Genomic DNA, 19368 nt, shown 5'->3' with positions numbered 1-19368 from the left:
TTTGGGATCTGTTTTGGGGCAGATTTAGGGAGTTTAAATCCCGTGGAGTGGAAATGCCCTAAATAATAAAACAGCCTGCCCAGGGAAGGAGGGATGTACAGGGAATTTGGGAAGCTCCAAACCAGGTGCTCCCAGGGATGTGTTCAGAGATGCAGAAGGGTCTGTAGGAACATCCTAGTGCCCCACATGGAGGTGACAGGAGGGTCCCTTCTGTGCCTTGGTTTCCACCTCTTTTAAGTTCTCAAATCCTGTCTCTGCAAAAGCCCTTCCATGGAGTGGAAAATGCCCTAAATAATAAAATGCCCGGGACCTCCCTGCCTGGGGAAAAGGGATGTACAGGGAATTGAGGAAACTCCAAACCAGGCACTCCCTGTCCTCCAGGATGTGCCAGAACTGCAGAGGGTTCTGCAGGACCATCTTGGTACCCTGAAGGTGACAGGAGGGTCCCTTCTGTGCCTTGGTTTCCACCTCTTTTAAGCCCCCAAATCCTCTGTCTCTCCAAAAGCCCTTCCACAAAGTGGAAAATTCCCTAAATAATAAAATTCCCTGGCCCTCCCTGCCTGGGGAAGAAGGGATGTACAGGGAATTTAGGAAACACCAAACCAGGTGCTCTCTGTCCTCCAGGACCATCTTGGTACCCTGAAGGTGACAGGAGGGTCCCTTCTGTGCCCTGCATTCTTTAAGCCCCCAAATCTCCTGAAGACCTGCCCCTGGGGGGCTGAGTGAGACCCTTTAGCCCAGATTTACATTTCTCACCTGTAAAATGGTGTCACCAGGCTGCCGAGGGGAGAGGAGAGGGAGGGGGTGGCACTGCCCATGTGGGGTGGTGGCACGGCCAATGGAGAGGGGCTGAAGCCTCCCTGACCCCCTGCTCAGCTCAGATGCTGCCAGGCCAAGGGTTCCGAGCCCTCCCGGGCTTTCCAAGGCTCTGTGTAGGCTCTGGGTGGGATTTGTGCTGCTGGGAATGCTGCGAGCCTGTCCCTTGTCCCTTGGCTGCCATTCCCTGCCAGCCCAGCCAAGCATGGAAGGGGGCAGGAAGTGTCTGGGTGGGAATCATCACCTGCCCATCCCCCTTTTCAGGGGGAAAAGGATCCTCTGGGATGGGCTGGGGATGTGTTTCTCATCCGAGCTCGATGTAGTGCCCTTGTCAGCGCTGAGATCCGAGCCCTTTGTGTCTGGCGCGTATTTGGGGTCATTCAGAGCACAATGAGGGAGCTTTCAGTGAAATGTGACTTTCTGACTCTGCCCTGGAGTCTGCTCTTCATCAGGGCTTGTTTTTATAGCAGCAGAGCTGTGACCTTTGGGCACCCTGGGGGAGTGGGAACGGGGCCGTTGTTCGGGGTCTGGGCGATGCCAGAGCCGGGTCCTGGCCGGAGCTGCCCCAGTGACGGCTCATGGGACACGGGGATGTGACCGGAGCAGTTCCCTGGCTGCAGGACAGTCCTGGGCACACGGAAACCTTCCCACTCCTTGTCCAGAAGTGATGCATCCCCCCAGGGCAGCCTCGTCCCGCCGCCTCCAGCAGCTCTGCCATGATCCCGATCCCGGGTTTAATTTCCCTAATGAGGCAGCGCTGAGCTGGGGAAGGAACCCCTGCCAAGAGCTGGCAGCTGGGCAGTTGGATTGTCGGGATGAGAGATGATGGCCCTCGACTGGAGCTGGCTAATAAATGGCATCCTGGTGCCACCGGGGCAGGGAGTGACAGGGGTGACAGAGGCAGGGCCAGCAGCACACGGGGATTTCCTCCCTGTCCCAATGAACTCTCTGCCTGGCCCAGCTTTGGATTGAGCACCTGGAGAGGGCTGCTGGGGGCACCTGGAATGCTGAGAGCCTGTCCCTTGTCCCAGCCACCAAGGGGGACTGACCCGGATGGGACATGGCTGGTGTGACATCCCCATGGGATCCGTGCCCTGGAAAAGGTTTTCTCTCTGGAGCAGCAGCTCCATCCCTCCTGCCACAGGGCGGGGACAGTCCCTGCCCCCCATCCCGGGGGATCAGGGGCTGCAGGATGGATCTGGCACATCCAAGGCTCCCTCCAGCCGTGATCTGACCCCATGGAGCCTGCTGGGGCAGGGATAAAGTCTGGAGGAAGTTTCTCTTTTGGCAGCTGAGGCTTGGCTTGGGGGCCGTGATGGACTGGGAATGGGGCCTGTGATGGATGGGGAGGGGGCTGGGATGGTTGGGAATGGAGGCTGTGATGGACTGGGAATGGGGCCTGTGATGGATTTAGAGGGGGCTGGGATGGGTTGGGAATGGGGTCTGTGATGGATGGGGAGGCAGCCCCAGGTCGGGAGGTGGGAGCTGCTGTCCTGAGTGATTTGTGGTTTCCTGGGCTGGCAAACTCTGCCTTCCCTCCCTTCTATCCCGGTCAGACAGGGGGAGCAGCCCCTCATTCCAGGGGGAGCAGCCCCAGAAGCAGCCCCTTGTTCTCAAGGGGAGCAGCCCCTTGTTCCTGGGGGAGCAGCCCCTCATTCCAGGGGGAGCAGCCCCAGAAGCAGCCCCTTGTTCCTGGGGGAGCAGCCCCTCTTCCCAGGGGAGCAGCCTCAGGAGCAGCCCCTCATTCCTGGGGGGATCAGTCCCTCATTCCCGGGGGAGCAGCCCCTCATTCCCAGGGGAGTAGCCTTAGAAGCAGCCCCTTGTTCCTGGGGGAGCAGCCCCAGGAGCAGCCCCTCATTCCCAGGAAGGGGGAGCCAGGCACAGCCCAAGGCACGCAGAGCATTAACGATCCCAGCAGCACTAAATCCAAATAAACCCTGACTGCTCCCAAAATTTATGGCACGAGCCTGACCTCAAACCGTCGGGGCTGCAGCTGGGAGGGGGTTACGTCAGCACCTTGGGAATGGAATGGGGAGGGGACTTCTTTGGGAACAACATCCCAGTGTCCCAAATATCCCCCTGTGCACCAGGAACACCTGGAGATTGTTCCCAAGACTTCAGGCCTTTGTGGAGCTTGGCTGGGGCTGTGCTGCAGGTGGGGCGCCCCAGGTCTGGTCCTGCCTGTGGGGCTGCTGTGGGGTTTGTGCTGTCCTGGATGGGGCTTGTTCAGGTTTAGGGTAAGGTGGATGGATGGGTGGATGGATGGATGGATGGATGGATGGATGGATGGATGGATTGATGATGAATGGATGGATGGATGGATGGATGGATAGATGGATGGATGGATGGGGAATGGATGGATGGATGGATGGATGGATGGATGGATGGATGATGGATGGATGGATGGATAGGTGGATGCATGGATGGATGCATGGATGCACAGATGGCTGTTGGACAGATGGGAGCTGCTGAGCCAAGCTGGGATTTCCGTCCCCATTTCCTGCTCCAAGCCCAGAGCCAGGAGTCTGGAACGGCCTCATCTGGTTCCAATTTCAGGAGGAACAAAGGGAGCGGGGCCATGTGGCTCCCATCAGGGAGAGGCTTTGCAGGTCACGTAGGGAGAATCCCACCCTCGGGAACGGGGATGGGCTGGGGAGCGCCAGGCTCTCCTCATGTCTTGGGCAGCCTCGATACTTCTGGTGTAAAAACACCAAAAGGCAAATAAGAGTGATTCCCAATGTTTCTTCCTGCACCTCTCAATCCTTGTCACTTTTCCTTGCCTTCCCATCAGTTCTGGTGACCTGTCTCATATTTTTGGGCTGTGCAATTCTCAAACCCCTGAGGGTTTGTTCTGCTGGATCACAAATTCCAGTGAGCTGCTGGTGAGGGGGTGCTGGAATCCAGGATGGCACAGCTGGGGGGCAAAGGCTGAATATTCCCAGAGGTTTGGGAAGCATGTGGGGTGCTGGGGACCGGCAGGATGCATCCAGTGGCTGCTGGGGACAGCTGGAACAGATCCAGCCAGACACAGCTCAGATACTTAAAATCTCAACTCCCCCTGCCCTTCCCGAGCTGCTGGATTCTCCCTCCTGGTGGGAGAAGGGATGTGGGGACAAAACACGAGTCAGATCCCAAATTCCTCTGCCTGACTGTTCAAGCTCCAAGCTGCAGTGAAAACAAAGAAACCCCGAGCTGTTTTCGGGAGGTAAAATGCTCCGGGAGAGACAGGGACCCTTCAAGGCCTTGATTTGAAACTGAAGCTCGAACCTGGCTCGTTACATCTTGAAACATCCGATGCGATCTCGCAGATCAAAGCCGCCTTGTTTGCCTTGTAATGAGGTGTCAAAGCGTTTCCTTGCAACGCCGACAGGAGACACTTTGATCTGCAAAACAAGATGTTTAAGAGCGCTGCTAGCGAGGGCTCCCCGTGTTTTCGCAGCTCTGGGAGGCAGGGGAATATTTGAAGTCTGGTGTTGTTTCCTCTGGAGGCTTCCCAAGCTGTGGCAGCTGATGAGGTGTTGCTGTCACACCGGAGCCAGGACTCACAGGGAAATCATCGAGCCTGAACAGCAGCCAGATGGAGAACCAAGCCAAGCATTTTTCTTACAGCTTCCAAAAGGAACTGCTGGGTTTTCCCCCAAAAAAGGCTTTTTTGTCCATGGGAAATGCTGGAGTCGGTGTGAGCTCACTCTGAGTTGTTTTGGGGGAAAACGCTGCGATTCTGGGTGGTTCAGCTGGAGGCTGTTTGTGCTGTTGCTGCCTTGGCTTGCTTTCCCCATGCTTTGTCCGACCAGGGGTGGCTGGGGTGTCACTGGGTGGGGCTGGAGCCACTCACGAGTCCCTCTGGTCACAGGCTCAGCGCTGGCGCAATGAGAACTACGAGCGGCCCGTGGACCTGGAGGGCTCCGGGGACGACGACCCCTTTGGGGAGGATGAGCTGGACGACATCTACTCCGGCTCTGGCTCGGGGTGTGAGTACTGGGAATGGTCCCTGGATGGTTGGGTGGTTCCTGGGGTTCCTGGGAAGGGTTCTTGGCCAGCTTGGTCCCTGGATGGTTGGGGAGTTCCTGGGAAGGAACTGGCTGGGGGAATGAGGAACTCCTGGTGAGGGTCCTTGGCCAGCTGTGGAATTGGGGAGTTCATGGGAAGGTCCTTGGCCAGCTGTGGGGTTGGGGAGTTTCTGAGAAGGGCCCTTGTCTAGCTGTGGGAATGAAGAGTTCCTGGTGAGGGTCCTTGGCCGGCTGTGGGGTTAGGGAGTTCCTGGGAAGGTCCTTGGCCAGCTGTGGTGTTGGGGGGTTCTGGAGAAGGGTGTCTGGCTGACTGTGAGGTTGAAGGCTGGAGAGGGGATGTGAGGGAGGCAATTGCCCTTTATCCATCACTGGAGTTGTCCTCTGAGACAAAAGCAATGGGAGCTGTCCCAAAAGTTGAGCTCCAGCACCTCCATATCCCAGCTCAGCCTGTGGCACTACTGGGCAGGATTGGCCCCTCACAGACCCCAAAAAAGGCTTTGGCCACCACATGGGCACAGCCCTTGGTTTCTGCCGAGCCTGGAACCATCCATGCTCTTGGATTTTGGGGGTGATGCCAGGGAAATGCATCAGCAGCAGCTTCACTCCTCCCTCTTGTCCCCGTTTCAGATTTCGAGCCAGAGCCAGGGCTGGACACGGCCGTGAGCCTGACCACGGACACGCTGGTGACGCTGCCCACCACGGCAGCCGTGCTGCCCGTCACCGCTGCCCAGCCCATGGCAACGCCCCTGGAGCCATCCCCCACCCCCCAGGACACCACCCCCGGGCAGGCCACCAGCGCCTTCCCCATCCCCAGGACCACAGAAGCACCGGTGGTGCCCAGCTGGAAAACCACAACTGCCACCAGCACCACGGCCAGTGAGCCCCCAACCACCATGGCCACCACCACCACCATGGCCACCACCACCACCACAGCCACCACCACCATCACCACCACCACCACCACGGAGGCCACCACGACCACAAGCAGCACCACCGTGGCCACGGCCAAGCCCACCACCATCCGGAGGTTCCTGCCCCCCTTGGCCACCAAGGCGGCCACCACCCGGACCCCCACCACCCTGGAGACCCCCACCACGCCCGTCCCCGAGACCAGCACACCGACAGAGGCGGCCACGACCCGCCCTGTGCCCACCAGCACGGCCAGGCCCAGGGCCCTGCCAAAGCCCAGCACCTCGAGGACTGCAGAGCTCCCCGAGAAAAGCACGGCCTTGCCGCCCACGGCCACCACGCTGCCGCCCACTGAGGCCCCCCAGGTAGGAGGCCAGAGCCCTTCTCACCTCCTCGGGGCTCCTGGGCTCCCTGGAAGCCAAGTGGTGGCCACGGGAGGCCTTTGGTGTCCGTCCATCCTTGGCCATTTGCTCTGAGGGAGGTGGAGGCAGGCTGGGCTCTTCCAGAGCAGAAGGAGGAGAAGGGGGAGCTCAGCCCGGGCAGGGATTCAGGCTCCTTCTTCAGAGCGGCTTCCCCAGGCAGGGCAGCGGTGCCACATCCCAGGGGACACAGCGACTGTCCTCGGGGTTCGGTGTCATGTCCCAGCTCCCGCCCCTCGCCGGGAGTCCCAAACTCTCCTCAATTACCGTTTGATGGTGCATTTCCAGCCCATCGGGTGTCCTGAGCAGGAATTTCAGCTCCATCTCGCATTCAGAGCCCCTCAGGGGCTCTTTGCAGCCGCTTTGACTGAAAGGTGGAGTGATTTGTCTAAACTACTCTCTCTTTTCCGCCTGCAAATGCGTGCTCGGAGCGCTCGGGGCTCCCGCTGACCTTCAATTAATCCCTGTCACAAACGCGGCCGCTCGCTCGTGGGAAGCGCTGAGCCGTGCGCTGGCCCCGGGGCAGCGGGACATGGAGAGGGCTCCCAGCCCCGCCACAGACAGCTCCCGGCTCATCCCGAATCCTGGCTCATCCCGAATCCCAGCCCATCCCGAACCCTGCTCTGTGACCGAGGCAGGCGGGACGGAGCCGTTCGCCCCAGCAGGGAGGGGTTGGAGGGAGGTTCGGCTCGGGGATGCTCCGCGGACACCGAGGGACATGGGGAAAGGTCCGGGGATTTGGTCCCGAGGGGATGTGCAGGAGGATCCCAGCGAATGGATCAGGGATGGGATGGATCATAATCTCAGGCAACCCTTGAGGCCGGGATCCCATCCTTGCCAAGGGAATTGGGCAGGGACAGCAGGGAGCTGGGCTGGGTGACAGCCCTGTGGCCTGGGTGACAGCCCTCCAGACTGGGTGACTGCCCTCCAGTCTGGGTGACAGCACAGCCCTGTGACCTGGGTGACAGCCCTGTGGCCTGGGTGACAGGGGCCCATCCTCCTGCTCCTGCCCTGTGCAGCAGGAAGGGGGAAGGGGCCCCTGGAGCTCATCCAGCAGCATCCAATCCTTCCTCTTGCCATGCTGGTGTGGCATGGAGGTTGTGTCACCTCCTGTTGGGAGTGAGTCACCTTTGAGCGGTGACATCTAACCTACACTCTGGGGACAGAGCCCAGTGCAGGGTCTGGGGTGGGATACAGGGGAGAAATCCTTCCCTGTAGGGGTACAAGGTCTGGAATGGAATCTCTTTGCAGAAACTACAGGGAGCAGGTCCTGGGATGGGGACAGAGAATGGCCCGGCTCAGCCATGGTGGCCTCAGCCATTTGGTGACCACAACGTGGGGTTGTGTTGTCGCTGCGGTATAACTTCAGTGACACAGGGAAGGGACACGCAAATTTCACCCCCATGTCCCCCACCCTTTCTCAGTCTGGTGATGTCCTCCCTGTGGACACCCTTTGGTCCTTGTCCCTTGCTCCATCTTGTCCTTTCTCCCAGATGGAGCCAGGGGAGGTGACAACAGCCCCCGACAAGGAGCCGGAGGTGCCGGCCAGCAGCGGCCCCAGTGGGGACTTCGAGATCCGGGAGGAGGAGGAGACGACTCGTCCCGACCTTGGGAATGAGGTGGTGGCTGTGGTGACACCACCAGCAGGGCCGGGGCCCGGCAGGAATGTGGAGACGGGGCTGTTGGACAACACGATAGACTCGGGCAACTCGGCTGCTCAGCTGCCCCAGAAAAACATCCTGGAGAGGAAAGAGGTGTTGATAGGTGAGATATGGGACCAGGGGTTTGGAGGTGACACTGAGGACCAAAGGGGTGGCACTGATGGCTGGGAGAGGTCACTGATGACTGGTGATGACCCTGAGAGGCAGAGGGATGGCACTGATGGTCAGAGAGGTGGACTGGCGGGCAGAGGGGTGGCACTGATGGATGAGGGAGTTGCACTGACAGCTGTGGGTGGCACTGGCAGCAATGGGTGGCACTGATGGCTGTGGGTGAAACTGACAGCCATGGGTGGCACTCACAGCTGCAGGTGGCACTGATGGCCATGGGTGGCACTGACAGCCTTGGGTGACACTGACAGCCGTGGGTGGCACTGATGGCCATGGGTGGCACTCACAGTGATGGGTGGCACTGACAGCTGTGGGTGGCACTGACAGTCATGGGTGGCACTGATGGCTGTGGGTGGCACTGATGGCTACGGGTGGCACTGACAGCGATGGGTGGCACTGATGGCTGTGGGTGGCACTGATGGCTACGGGTGGCACTGACAGCCGTGGGTGGCACTGATGGCTACGGGTGGCACTGATGGCTACGGGTGTCACTGACAGCGATGGGTGGCACTGACAGCCGTGGGTGGCACTGATGGATGGAGGGGGTGGCACTGACAGCCGTGTCCCTGTGTGTTGTTGCAGCGGTGATCGTGGGCGGTGTGGTGGGCGCCCTTTTTGCCGCCTTCCTGGTGATGCTGCTCATCTACCGCATGAAGAAGAAGGACGAGGGCAGCTACACCCTGGAGGAGCCCAAGCAGGCCAACGTCACCTACCAGAAGCCCGACAAGCAGGAGGAGTTCTACGCGTAGACAGAGAGCCCGGAGTGCCTCACGCTTCCTCCCTCCCTCCCCGCTCTAAACCCTTCTCCTCCTCTCCTCCATCCAGTCTCTCTCTCCCCTCCCTCCTCTCTCTCTTTTTTTGGGATCAGACTGTGAATTTTTAAAAGCAAAACCCACAACGGCTGAAGGAGGAAACGCGTCCTTGGCATGGGGGTACGGGGTGCCCGTAGCAGAACTGGGGTCACACTGAACACTGCCAAGGTGACACCGAGTACGGCTGCGGTCACATGGAGTGTGCCCAGGTCATGTCAAGCAGTGCCCATGTCACATCAAGCAGTGCTGCGGTCACACCGAGCACCCCAAGATGACACTGAGCACCGCTGAGGTGACACTGAGCAGTGCTGCGGTCACACGGAGTGCGTCCAGGTCACGTCAAGCAGTGCCAAGGTGACACCAAGCAGTGTCGCGGACACACTGAGCAGTGCTGAGGTGACACTGAGCACCCCAAGGTGATGCTGAGCACCCCAAGGTGACGCCGAGCAGCGCTGCGGTCACACGGAGTGTGCGCAAGTCACATCAAGCAGTGCCCATGTCACATCAAGCAGCGCTGCCATCACGCCAAGCAGCGCCAAGGTGACACTAAGCAGTACCACAGTTACACTGAGCAGTGCTGAGGTGACACCGAGCAGTACCATGGTCACACAGAGCAGTGCTGAGGTGACATCAAGCAGTCAGTGCTGCCATCACACCAAGCAGCACCCAGGTGACACCCAGCACTGCCATGGTCATACTGAGTGCACCATGGTCACAGCTGGCAGCACCACAGTGACACCAAGCAGTGCCCGGGTCACACCGAGTGGCACCAAGGTGACACCAAGTAGTACCATGGTCATACCAAGCGCGCCGTTGTCACACCAAGCAGTGCCGCGGTCACACCAAGCTCCACCAAGGTCACACCAAGCAGCGCTGAGGTGACACTGAGCGCACCTGGGTCACACCGAGCAGTGCCATGGTTACAGCAAGCACCCTGAGGTGACACCGAGCACTGCCTGGGTCACACTGAGCACCCTGAGGTGACATTGAGCAGCACCATGGTGGCACTGAGCAGTGCCAAGGTCACCCTGAGCAGCACCGCGGTCACACAAAGCACCCTGAGGTGACACCAAGCAGCGCTGCAGTCACAGCAAGCACCCCAGGGTGACACCAAGCATGCCACGGTCACACCGAGCACTCCAAGGTGACACCGAGCGCACCTGGGTCGCACCGAGCATGCCACAGTCACACCAAGCACCCTGAGGTGACACCGAGCGCACCTGGGTCACACCGAGCGTGCCACGGTCACACCGAGCACCCTGAGGTGACAAGGAGCACCGCTGGCCTTTCTGCTGGCGGGAGGGACGGGACATGGAGCCGATGCCAAGGAGCCGATGCCAGGGCAGCCGTGCCCGGGAGTGCCCTGGAGAGCGCGGGATGGGCTGCCCATGGTGCCTGGAGCTCAACTGGACTTTTCCCACCACCACCACCACGAACTCTGGGATTCAGACCCCTCCTGCCAGCCCTGGGGCGCAGGGGGTTTGCTTTGGATTTATTGCCCTTATTTTTCTGTCCATAAAGGAAGGAGATTTCCTTCCCTCTGTCTCGTCTTTACTTTTTGGTTTTCCTTTGGAATGGGGTTGGTCGCTCTGCAGGAATCTCCTTCTGCTGGAAGAGAGAACACGACTCTCCAACGCTCCTGGAACCTTGGGAAAAGCACAAGGGGCTGGAATACCTGGGATTTGCTCCTGGAGTGGGGAAAAAAGGAAATAAATACAAACACTGGGAATTATCCCTTGGATCAACATTCTGGAGAGCTTGTGGAGCTGCATTGGGGCATCCCATGCTGCCATCCAGTCACCCCTGGAATCTCTTGGATCCACATCTGGCTGAGGGGTTTGGCCAGGAAGGGACTCGGCTTGGGCTGGGTTTTCACTGTGACCACTAAAGCTCGGCTTTGCTGGACATTCCTTGGGGAGGAGCTGGGACTTGAGAAGCTGAATCCTGTGCCTGGCTCTTCCAGAGGGGATAACAGAGCTCTGCAGGGCATGGGATGCAGCCTAAGGGAGGAAATCCAAGCAGGGACCATCCCCGTGCCCTCAGAGTCCATCAGGAATCCCACCGAGGTGAGGAAGGGGAGGCAGAACCACGGCTCAGCCCCAGGGCTGGTTGGATCATTGCAAAGATCCCAAAATCGATGCAAACACCCAGGATTGATGGTTTTCCTTTGTTTTTTGATTTCCCAGGATTGATGGTTTTCCTTCACTGGTGTTTAAATCCCTGCGCAACCCACAGGGATGGAGAGAACCCAACCCTGGCAACCCCAGGTGCCCCCTCTGAGGCTGCCCAGGGTGCAGATTAATTAATTCAGATATTTCAATTAAGGTGTTTCAATGAGGTGGCTCTTAATTAGCTGGAGCTCTGTTTGTGGGGTTTTGTTGTCACAATGGTCGTGATCTTGATGGGGTTCCCTGGAGACTTTTGATTTGCTCTTGGAACAATTGAAATGGGAAAATCTGGGGGAAAAATCATTGCTTTGTGAATTAACAGAGCCAGGGACACTTTGGCCCCTGAGGGGGTTGGGGGATTGAGGGCTTCTTGGCCCTTGAGGGGGTTACGAGACAGAAGAGCTTCGTTGTGGAAGGGATTTCAGGCCGGAAGAATATTTTGAATATATAAAAATACATATCTCTGTACACCCACAGTAACACAGGTGTGGAAGGAAACGAAATCCCTGGAATCTCTCAGTGCACTGGGTTGCTTGGGTGGGATTTGGAGTTGGGAAGTTGGGAGTTTTGGGCTGCTTTTCCCTGGGATACCACCCAAAATTATAACCTGGCTTTGCTTCAGGATAGGGAACAGAGCCCCACATGTGGGTCAGTTCTAAATCCTCATTTTTGAACTGTCAGCCTCAAAATCCTCATGGTTTGGTTTCTTGGAGCTTGGAGAAAGCCCTGTTGCATATTTGGGGTGGTGGTGCTGGAAGTGACCATTTCCGTGTCCATCCCAGAGGGAGGATGAGGATAAGGATGAAGGATGAGGATGCTTCAAAGGAGGGAGCACACTTGGAAGGAGCCTGGTGCCAACCCAGAGCAGCTCTGTGCTGCTCCAAAGGGAGTTTGGACTCCTGGATTTGATGATTTGGAGGATTTTTCCCTGTTGGGATCACACAAAAGGGAGTGGTACAAGTCAAGGTCATCAAGGTCACCCAAAAACCCCATCTTTTGGGAAACCTGGATTTAATCTTTGGAGCTTGCTTAAAAAAAATAAAAATCCCTCCCAGCTTAATCTTTTTAATGCTGCTTTTCAGAGCTGCCTCCTTAATCTTCTTCATTCCATTTTTTCCTCCTATTTAATAGTCTGAGGTTCCATAATACAATTTTTTTACTCACTCAAGCTTAACCTCGTCCCTCTTAGCTGGTGTGAGGTTGTAATCCCAGCACTTAAATCCATCACGGCTTCGGGAGTGAGGGAAGCCGGAGGTGGGAGGGTGAGAGGAGCCTGAGCAGGGCTTCTGCAGTAATTAAAATATGAGATAAACACAATAAAAAAAGGTGAAGGCAACTAAACTGCTAATCAGAAGTGATGAAATAATTCATTATCTCCTGCTCCCACACTTTTGCTCTCCACCAGGAGAGGGGTGTGAGCTTCAGGAGAGTTTTTGTGTTCGGAGCCAAATTTTGTGGTTGTGTAGTGATGTCACAGCCTCTTGTGTCACCTCAGCTCCATGGGGAGCTGTTGGAGTCAATGTTTGAAGGGAACAAAAAAGTCTTGTTCTGGAAAATGTGACCCTGTGCCTCTCTCCAAGGAGATGGGATGGAGCTGAGTATGGGCAGGATTTTTTGGGGAAGTCCATCTCCCCAAATAATCCTGGATAAAGCCATTCCTCCATGGGCAGAGCCACAGGGATGGATAAAAACCCAACCTCAGGGTCGGTGCCTGGTGCAGGTGGAGGCAGCTGCTCCCTCCTGCAGGCACTCCTGCTCCAGGGCTTTCCAGGGATTCCTGATGGGAACAGGGATGGGGAAGAGGAGGAGGCTCCACACAGGAGCTTCCAGCTTCTCCCAGAGCAGATTTTTGGGAAAATTAACTTCAATGGGAGCAGAAGTGTCTGCAGCATCTTCCTTTCCCAAAGCCAAGTCTGGCACTGTCCCCTCTGCCCAAATTCCCATCCCTCACACTGATCCAAGCCAGGAGCAGCTGGAGCAGTGCCCAGATGTGCTGGTCCTTCCAGCTGTGCTCCCGGAGGGATTTTTCCATGGCTTTTCCATTTCTTTTCCACCCGTTACTGTGTGTGTGTGATGTGCTGGAGCTGTAAGGAGAACCTTGGCTGTTCCAGCTGGATCATTTTAAGAGTTTCTGGAGTTGCAGGGTGGTGTGGGCTGCTCTGCCAGCTGTGCCAGCCTTGAGGCTCTCCCTGCTGCAATGGCAGCAGGAAAAGATGGAAAAAATCCAGGAGAACAACCAGGAACTCCTAGGCCACATCCAAAGGGAAGGGAAGAGCAGAGAGTCCAAACCAGGGCTGGAATGGGGAGTTTGGGAAGGGCAGGACATGGAAGGGGCCCAGCAGCAGCAGGACCCGGCTCTGGTTGGGTTTTGCACGGTGGGAGCTGTCCCTTTACTCCAAAAATCTCTCTGATCTTGGATCTTTCCATAAAAAGAACCAGGTGCCTGTGTTGGGATGGAGCTGTCCCTTAGCTCCAAAACCTCTCTGATTTTGGACCTTTCCATAACGAGTCGTGCTGGGGGATCCAGCTGCAGGGAAAGGGATGGGACAGGGATAGCTCAGGCCAGGTGACTGCCAGGATGGGCTGGTTTGCCTCAAATTCCTCCTCTCCCTCCTCCTTTTTCCAACAATCCCTGTTTGGGAGTTCCTTTGCTCATCTCCAGCTCCAGCATTCCAAGCTCTCCCTGCAGTGAATCCCCAGCTCAGTTCCTTCCACAGGAACAAACCCACCAGCCAAGAACTGGAATGGATTTTTTAATTCCCTTTTCCTCCCATAACCACCCTTGTCATGACCTTTTCCATGCTCCAAGGTTTTCTGCCAGGCTCTGAAGTAACTCTGAGCTTTCAATCCAGACAAGGTTTGGTGGGAATGAGCTCCCTGGGATCCCAGGATTGAGGCTGGGCTGTCTGTGTGTGTATATAATGTGTGTATGTAATTAATGTATATGTAGAGATGTATAGATGGGAATGGGGTTGGGGGGCTCTGCTCCTGAGGGGGAAAAGGAGGACGAAAAAAAGGATGAAAAAGAAGAAAAGGAGGAGGAAAAAGAGGAAAAGGAGGAGGATTTGTCCTCCAGCACCGCATGCTGGGCTCTGCAGCCCTTGGCCCCTGTCCCAAGGAATGTGGGATTCAGCCTCATTCCCTGTCCCAAGGAATGCAGGAGTCCCTGCCCAAGGAATTCGGGACTCAGCCTTGGCCCTGCTCCCAAGAGATGTGGGTTTTCCTCTCCCAAGGGATGTGGGATTCAGCCTCAACCCTTTTCCTAAAGGATTTGGGATTCCCCCTCATTCCCTGTCCCAAGGGATTCGGGATTCAGCCTTGGCCTCATTTCCAAAGGATGCGGGATTCCCTGTCCTAAAGGGTGTGGGATTCAGCCTCATTCCTTGTCCCAAGAGATGTGGGATTCAGACTTGGCCCCGCTCCCAAGGGATGCAGGATTCCCTGTCCCAAGGGATGTGGGATTCCACCTCTCCAATTCCTGCTGCTCCTCCCTCCCCTCCCTGTCCTTCACATCCCAATCCCGATCCCAATCCCAAACCCGGTCCTGATCCCGATCCCAGTCCCGATCCCAGTCGCAATCCCAATCCCAGTCCCGATCCCGATCCCAGTCCCCGTCCTGATCCCAATCCCAATCCCAATCCCAATCCCGAACCCAGTCCCGATCCCGATCCCAGTCCTAGTCCCGAACCCGGTCCTGATCCTGATCCCAGTCCCGATCCCAGTCCCAATCCCAATCCCAGTCTCAGTCCCAGTCCCAGTCCCGATCCTCATCCTGATCCCGATCCCAGTCCTGGTCTCGGTGGGTTGGGATCTCCCAGGTGGGATCAGGAGCCTTTTACCACTGTAGGGCCGGAGCAGATCTGGGCTGGGATCCCGGAGTGGACCCAAATCCCCGCAGGCTCTGAAGCCTCCCAGTCCTTGTGCCAGCAGCTCCCCCTTCTCTTAGAGGAGCCCCAGAGCGTCTGCAGATCCCAACTTTTATTTCTGTGTTTATTTCCCCCATTCTTTTAATTTTTGGGTAAAAATCCCCTGATTTTTCACACTCCAGCGCTTCTCCCAAGACCTCCAGGGCTCCAGGGGTTTTTCCTGCAGGAATTTCCCCCGTTCAGGGTCCACCCTGGCCGAAGTCACCCCAGCCCAGCTGACAATCAAACCAGACTCCCGAAAAACAGGAATCCATTGCAGTTTGATAGAAAAACTTTTTAAATTCCCCCCCTTCTCTCTCACCACCACATCTCCAGGATAAACCATCACCCACTGCTCCTCCTGTAAATAAACATCAAACCTTCTTGTATAAATTAAAAATAAAATAATTGTAAAAAAAGACAAAAAAAATTCCATTGATAAACATCCCAAAAATAAAACTAAAAAAAAAAAATCTCCCTTTCCAGAAGATTGAAGTAATTCCAACTTCACTTTTTTTTTGGAGCTGATTTCCAATCCCCACAGGAGAACAAAACAAAGATCGGGAACAGTACAAATGTTGGAGCTTTCAATGAATCTGGGAGGGAAAAAAATGCATGTAAATATTTTTAATAGGAGACATATCTTAAACAGAATTTTTTTTTGTATGTACATAACTCTCCTAGAGTTTAGTACTGAAATGGCTTCATAGTGTCTGTTTCAAAAAGGAAAGGAAAAGAAAATGTTTGTTAATTGTTTTTGTTCTTACTCAATGGCCAAAACTTTAAAAATAATGTCAAAAAAAAAAAAGACTCTAAAAATAACCTTTGCCAATGGATCTAGCACTGTAATGGTACTGTCTATTTTTTTTAATTATTTCTGTGCTGTGCCCATTTATAAAATGAGGAAAAGATAAAAAATAAAGTCATTTAAACATTGTCTTCCCAGGGCCTGGCCTGAGTTCTTGGTGCTGCTCCGGGAGCGGAGGGAGAAGGTTCTGCCTGGTCCTGGCCCATCAGGGTGGGGTTAACTAATGGTTTCCATGGCAACTGCAGTGATGCTGAGGAACCTGAAACATTCCAGCATAGCCATGTATGATCCCAATGTAGTGCTGGATGATCCCAGTAGAGCCATGGATGATCCCAGTACAGCTCTGGGCCATCCCAGCACAGCCCTGGATACTCCCACCAGAGCCCTTGATGATCCCAGCACAGCCTGGGAATGTTCCCCTGGAGAGGAGAAGGCTCCAGGGAGAGCTCAGAGCCCTTGCAGGGCCTGAAGGGGCTCCAGGAGAGCTGCAGAGGGACTGGGGACAAGGATGGAGGGACAGGAGGCAGGGAATGGCTGCCAGTGCCAGAGGGCAGGGCTGGATGGGATCTTGGCAATTGGGAATTGTTCCCTGGCAGGGTGGGCAGGGGCTGGGCTGGAATTGCCAGAGCAGCTGTGGCTGCCCCTGGAGCCCTGGCAGTGCCCAAGGCCAGGCTGGACATTGGGGCTGGCAGCACCTGGCACAGTGGCAGGTGTCCCTGCCATGGCAGGGGTGGCACTGGATGGGATTTAAGGTCCCTTGCATTCCAAACCATTCCACGATTCTGTGATTCCTGGAATTTTTGGGAAAGCCTCATGACAGAGGTAGGGGACACCCCCCTTCTCTCACAGCCTGGGGATCTCTCCAGGTCTGATCCAAACTCAGCTGGCAGGAGGAGCTGCTGGGTGATCCTTGCATCCCACCACAGAATTCCTCTTGGGCTGCTCTTGGCTTTCCTAAGGACACCCTGGATGTCTGTTTCCAGCTCCTGCCAGGTCAGACCTCCCTGGATCCATCCCTGGAGCAGCAGGCAGGGTTTGGGTATCCCCATGCTGCCCTTAGAGCCATCCCCAGCCCCAGTGCCAAAACCCAGGAGTCTCCCAGAAATATTCCCCCAGCCCCACTGATGTCCAGCTGGCTGGAAATCCAGGGAACATCCTTCTCTTTGGGCTTGGGGAATGGGTTTTATGACCCTGCTTCCCAAAATCCAGGGAACATCCTTCTCTTTGGGGAATGCGTTTCTATGACCCTGCTGCCCTCAGGAACCTCTGCTCCAAGTGCTTCACCCCCTGAGGGGTTCAGCAGCTCTCAGGATATCCCAGCCCTCAGCCTCCAGCAGGGACAAATCCCCTGGGAGCAGCTCAGGACCCACCTAGATGGCCACAGCACCAAAGCCCCAAATCCTTCCCTTTTCAGCCCATTTCCCAGAGCGGGGCAGTTCCATCAGCAATCCCTGCCTGCAGCAGCAGCTCAGCATTCCTGGTGGGAAGGGCCCTAATCCCGGCCTCCATCCCCAATAATGACCCCACTGTGCTCTGCTCCTGCGTTTGGCGGAGCAGAAATGAGCAACTGCCTGCCCGAGGTGTTGGAATTTGGGCTGAAGGCTGGAAACAGCCTCTGATTATATCCCAATCCCCATTTTTTATTTATTTTCCACCCCAACGGCTCTTACAGGAATTTTCCATTCCCGCGGTGCCATTGCAGACCCCAGGATTTACCAGGACAACCCCAAGTGTGGTTTATTTGGGATTTTTTTGCACCCTGTGAATCAGCCTCTATAAATCTCTGTGATGTGAGCAAAGCACACAAAAAAATTACACCAGGACTGGGATTTCACCTGGAAAATGAACGGCCCAAAGGCACCAAGCCTGTGGGGGCTGAGAGGGGTTTTAGGGAACAGCCACATCTGAGTGGCCAGGTGACCATCTTGGAGACACACAGCTGGGAAGGTCCTCAGGTGCTGTGGAGGGTCCTCAGTGGGTCCCAAATCCTCCCTGAGCTTTTCTGGATACCCCAAATGAAGAGGGTTTATCCCATGCCCCAGCCTGCTGCTCCCAAGCCTCATTCCAGAAGCTCCTGCCTCACTCCATGGACACGCTGAGTCCCCTCCTGCCTCCCTGCAAAATCCAAATCCCATTTCAGAACCCTCTGCATTCCTGGACATAAACAACCCCTCCCCATCCTCATTCCCACCTCTTCCCCACCCTCCCCGGCTCCACAAATCCTCCTCCCCCCGCCTCCTCCACGTGTTTCTTCCCACCTTTTTTAGCTCCTGGCCCCTTTCCCTGCTTTCCAAGGACAGGAAGCCCTGGAGGACAAAGAGCGCTGAAATCCCAGCGGGAATGGCCGGATGCAGCTCCTTGTCCTGCCCGGGGGGAGCGATGGTATCTGGGCATTATGAGGAGTTTGGGACCATTGTTCAGGATCGGAGGCAAGGAGAAGAATTCCAGCATTTCCTGAGCCCCGGTGGTTATTCCAGCAGCTGAGCCAAGTTCCTGGTTCAAATACCAAATTCCCGGGTATTTACCTGCTCCAGGACAATTGCAGCAGGAATGCACCTTTGGGAATTCTGTCCCTCCTATTCCCACCTGTTTCCTGCCCTCCAATTGTTTTCCCCGAGGCTGAATCCATCCCTGTGCGGGGACAGGACAGCTCGGCAGTGTCCCACATCCCCAGGACAGAGAATTCCCTAAGGGAGCATTTCCCACTATAGAAACGCTCAGTGTTTATCCAGGACTGCTGGAGCCCGGACATTCAGAGCCTGGGTTTGCATTCCGTGAGGAATTGTGCCCGCTGACAAATCTGTGTTCCATCTAACGAGGAAAGGAGCCAATTAAAAATAATGGGGAGCCTGAGCTGCTGCCTGGAACAAAACAATGATAATTATAATTCTAATAAAGACAGAACCCATCGCAGAATTCCCACTTAGATCAAACCTTCCGAGCAGATCCTGCCTCCCTCATTTTCTGTAACCCTCCCCCATCCCCATGGAATCTCTGGGAATGGGGAATGGGAACAGCTGCTCCTGATAAAGCTCCCAGCCCACTTCCTCCCTGGCAATGAAATCCAGAGGGAAACATGATCTACTCCCACCATGGATGGGGGTTCCTGGCATTCTCATGGGATTTCTCCCTGGATTTGACCCACTGAGTTAAACTGGGAGCAGGGATGGATACTGGGAAGGGATTCAGGCTGGGAGGGTGGGCAGGGGCTGGGCTGGAATTGCCAGAGCAGCTGTGGCTGCCCCTGGAGCCCTGGCAGTGCCCAAGGCCAGGCTGGACATTGGGGCTGGCAGCACCTGGCACAGTGGATGGGACTGAGGGGACTTTAAGGCACCTCCCAACCCAAACCATTCCATAATTCCAGAGCCCTTCTGCTCTGGAGCCAGGCTGGGAATGTCCAACCTAGCACAGAGAAGGCTCCAGGCAGAGCTCAGAGCCCTTGCAGGGCCTGAAGGGGCTCCAGGAGAGCTGCAGAGGGACTGGGGACAAGGATGGAGGGACAGGAGGCAGGGAATGGCTGCCAGTGCCAGAGGGCAGGGCTGGATGGGATCTTGGCAATTGGCAATTGTTCCCTGGCAGGGTGGGCAGGGGCTGGGCTGGAATTGCCAGAGATTCCTGGATCCCTGGAAGGGATCCACGTGGCCCTGGAAGTGCTTGGAGCACCTGGCACAGTGGGAGATGTCCCTGCCATG

At 56.1% G+C, this 19368-nt stretch overlaps 2 protein-coding genes across 2 annotated transcripts in view; both read left to right on the top strand.

The window, feature by feature from the left end:
• SDC3 (syndecan 3) overlaps window positions 1–8910 on the top strand; it is a 39541-nt gene extending 30631 nt beyond the window's left edge. The window contains exons 2-5 of the mRNA XM_054292453.1: window positions 4670–4787; window positions 5454–6100; window positions 7648–7918; window positions 8566–8910. Coding sequence (XP_054148428.1) covers window positions 4670–4787; window positions 5454–6100; window positions 7648–7918; window positions 8566–8732 — 1203 coding nt within the window. The 3' untranslated portion in view covers window positions 8733–8910. The remainder of the gene's footprint in view (window positions 1–4669; window positions 4788–5453; window positions 6101–7647; window positions 7919–8565) is intronic.
• The window catches only part of PUM1 (pumilio RNA binding family member 1), a 184299-nt gene that overhangs the window by 135597 nt on the left and 29334 nt on the right, over window positions 1–19368 (top strand). The window lies entirely within an intron of this gene.

The sequence above is a fragment of the Melozone crissalis genome, unplaced genomic scaffold (assembly GCF_028551555.1).
Source record: "Melozone crissalis strain CALT ecotype California unplaced genomic scaffold, PUWL_Pcris_2 ptg000111l_1, whole genome shotgun sequence".
NCBI classification, from domain to species: domain Eukaryota; kingdom Metazoa; phylum Chordata; class Aves; order Passeriformes; family Passerellidae; genus Melozone; species Melozone crissalis.
Note: the sequence above shows the minus strand (reverse complement) of the source record. Positions and strands in the feature narration are given on the sequence as shown.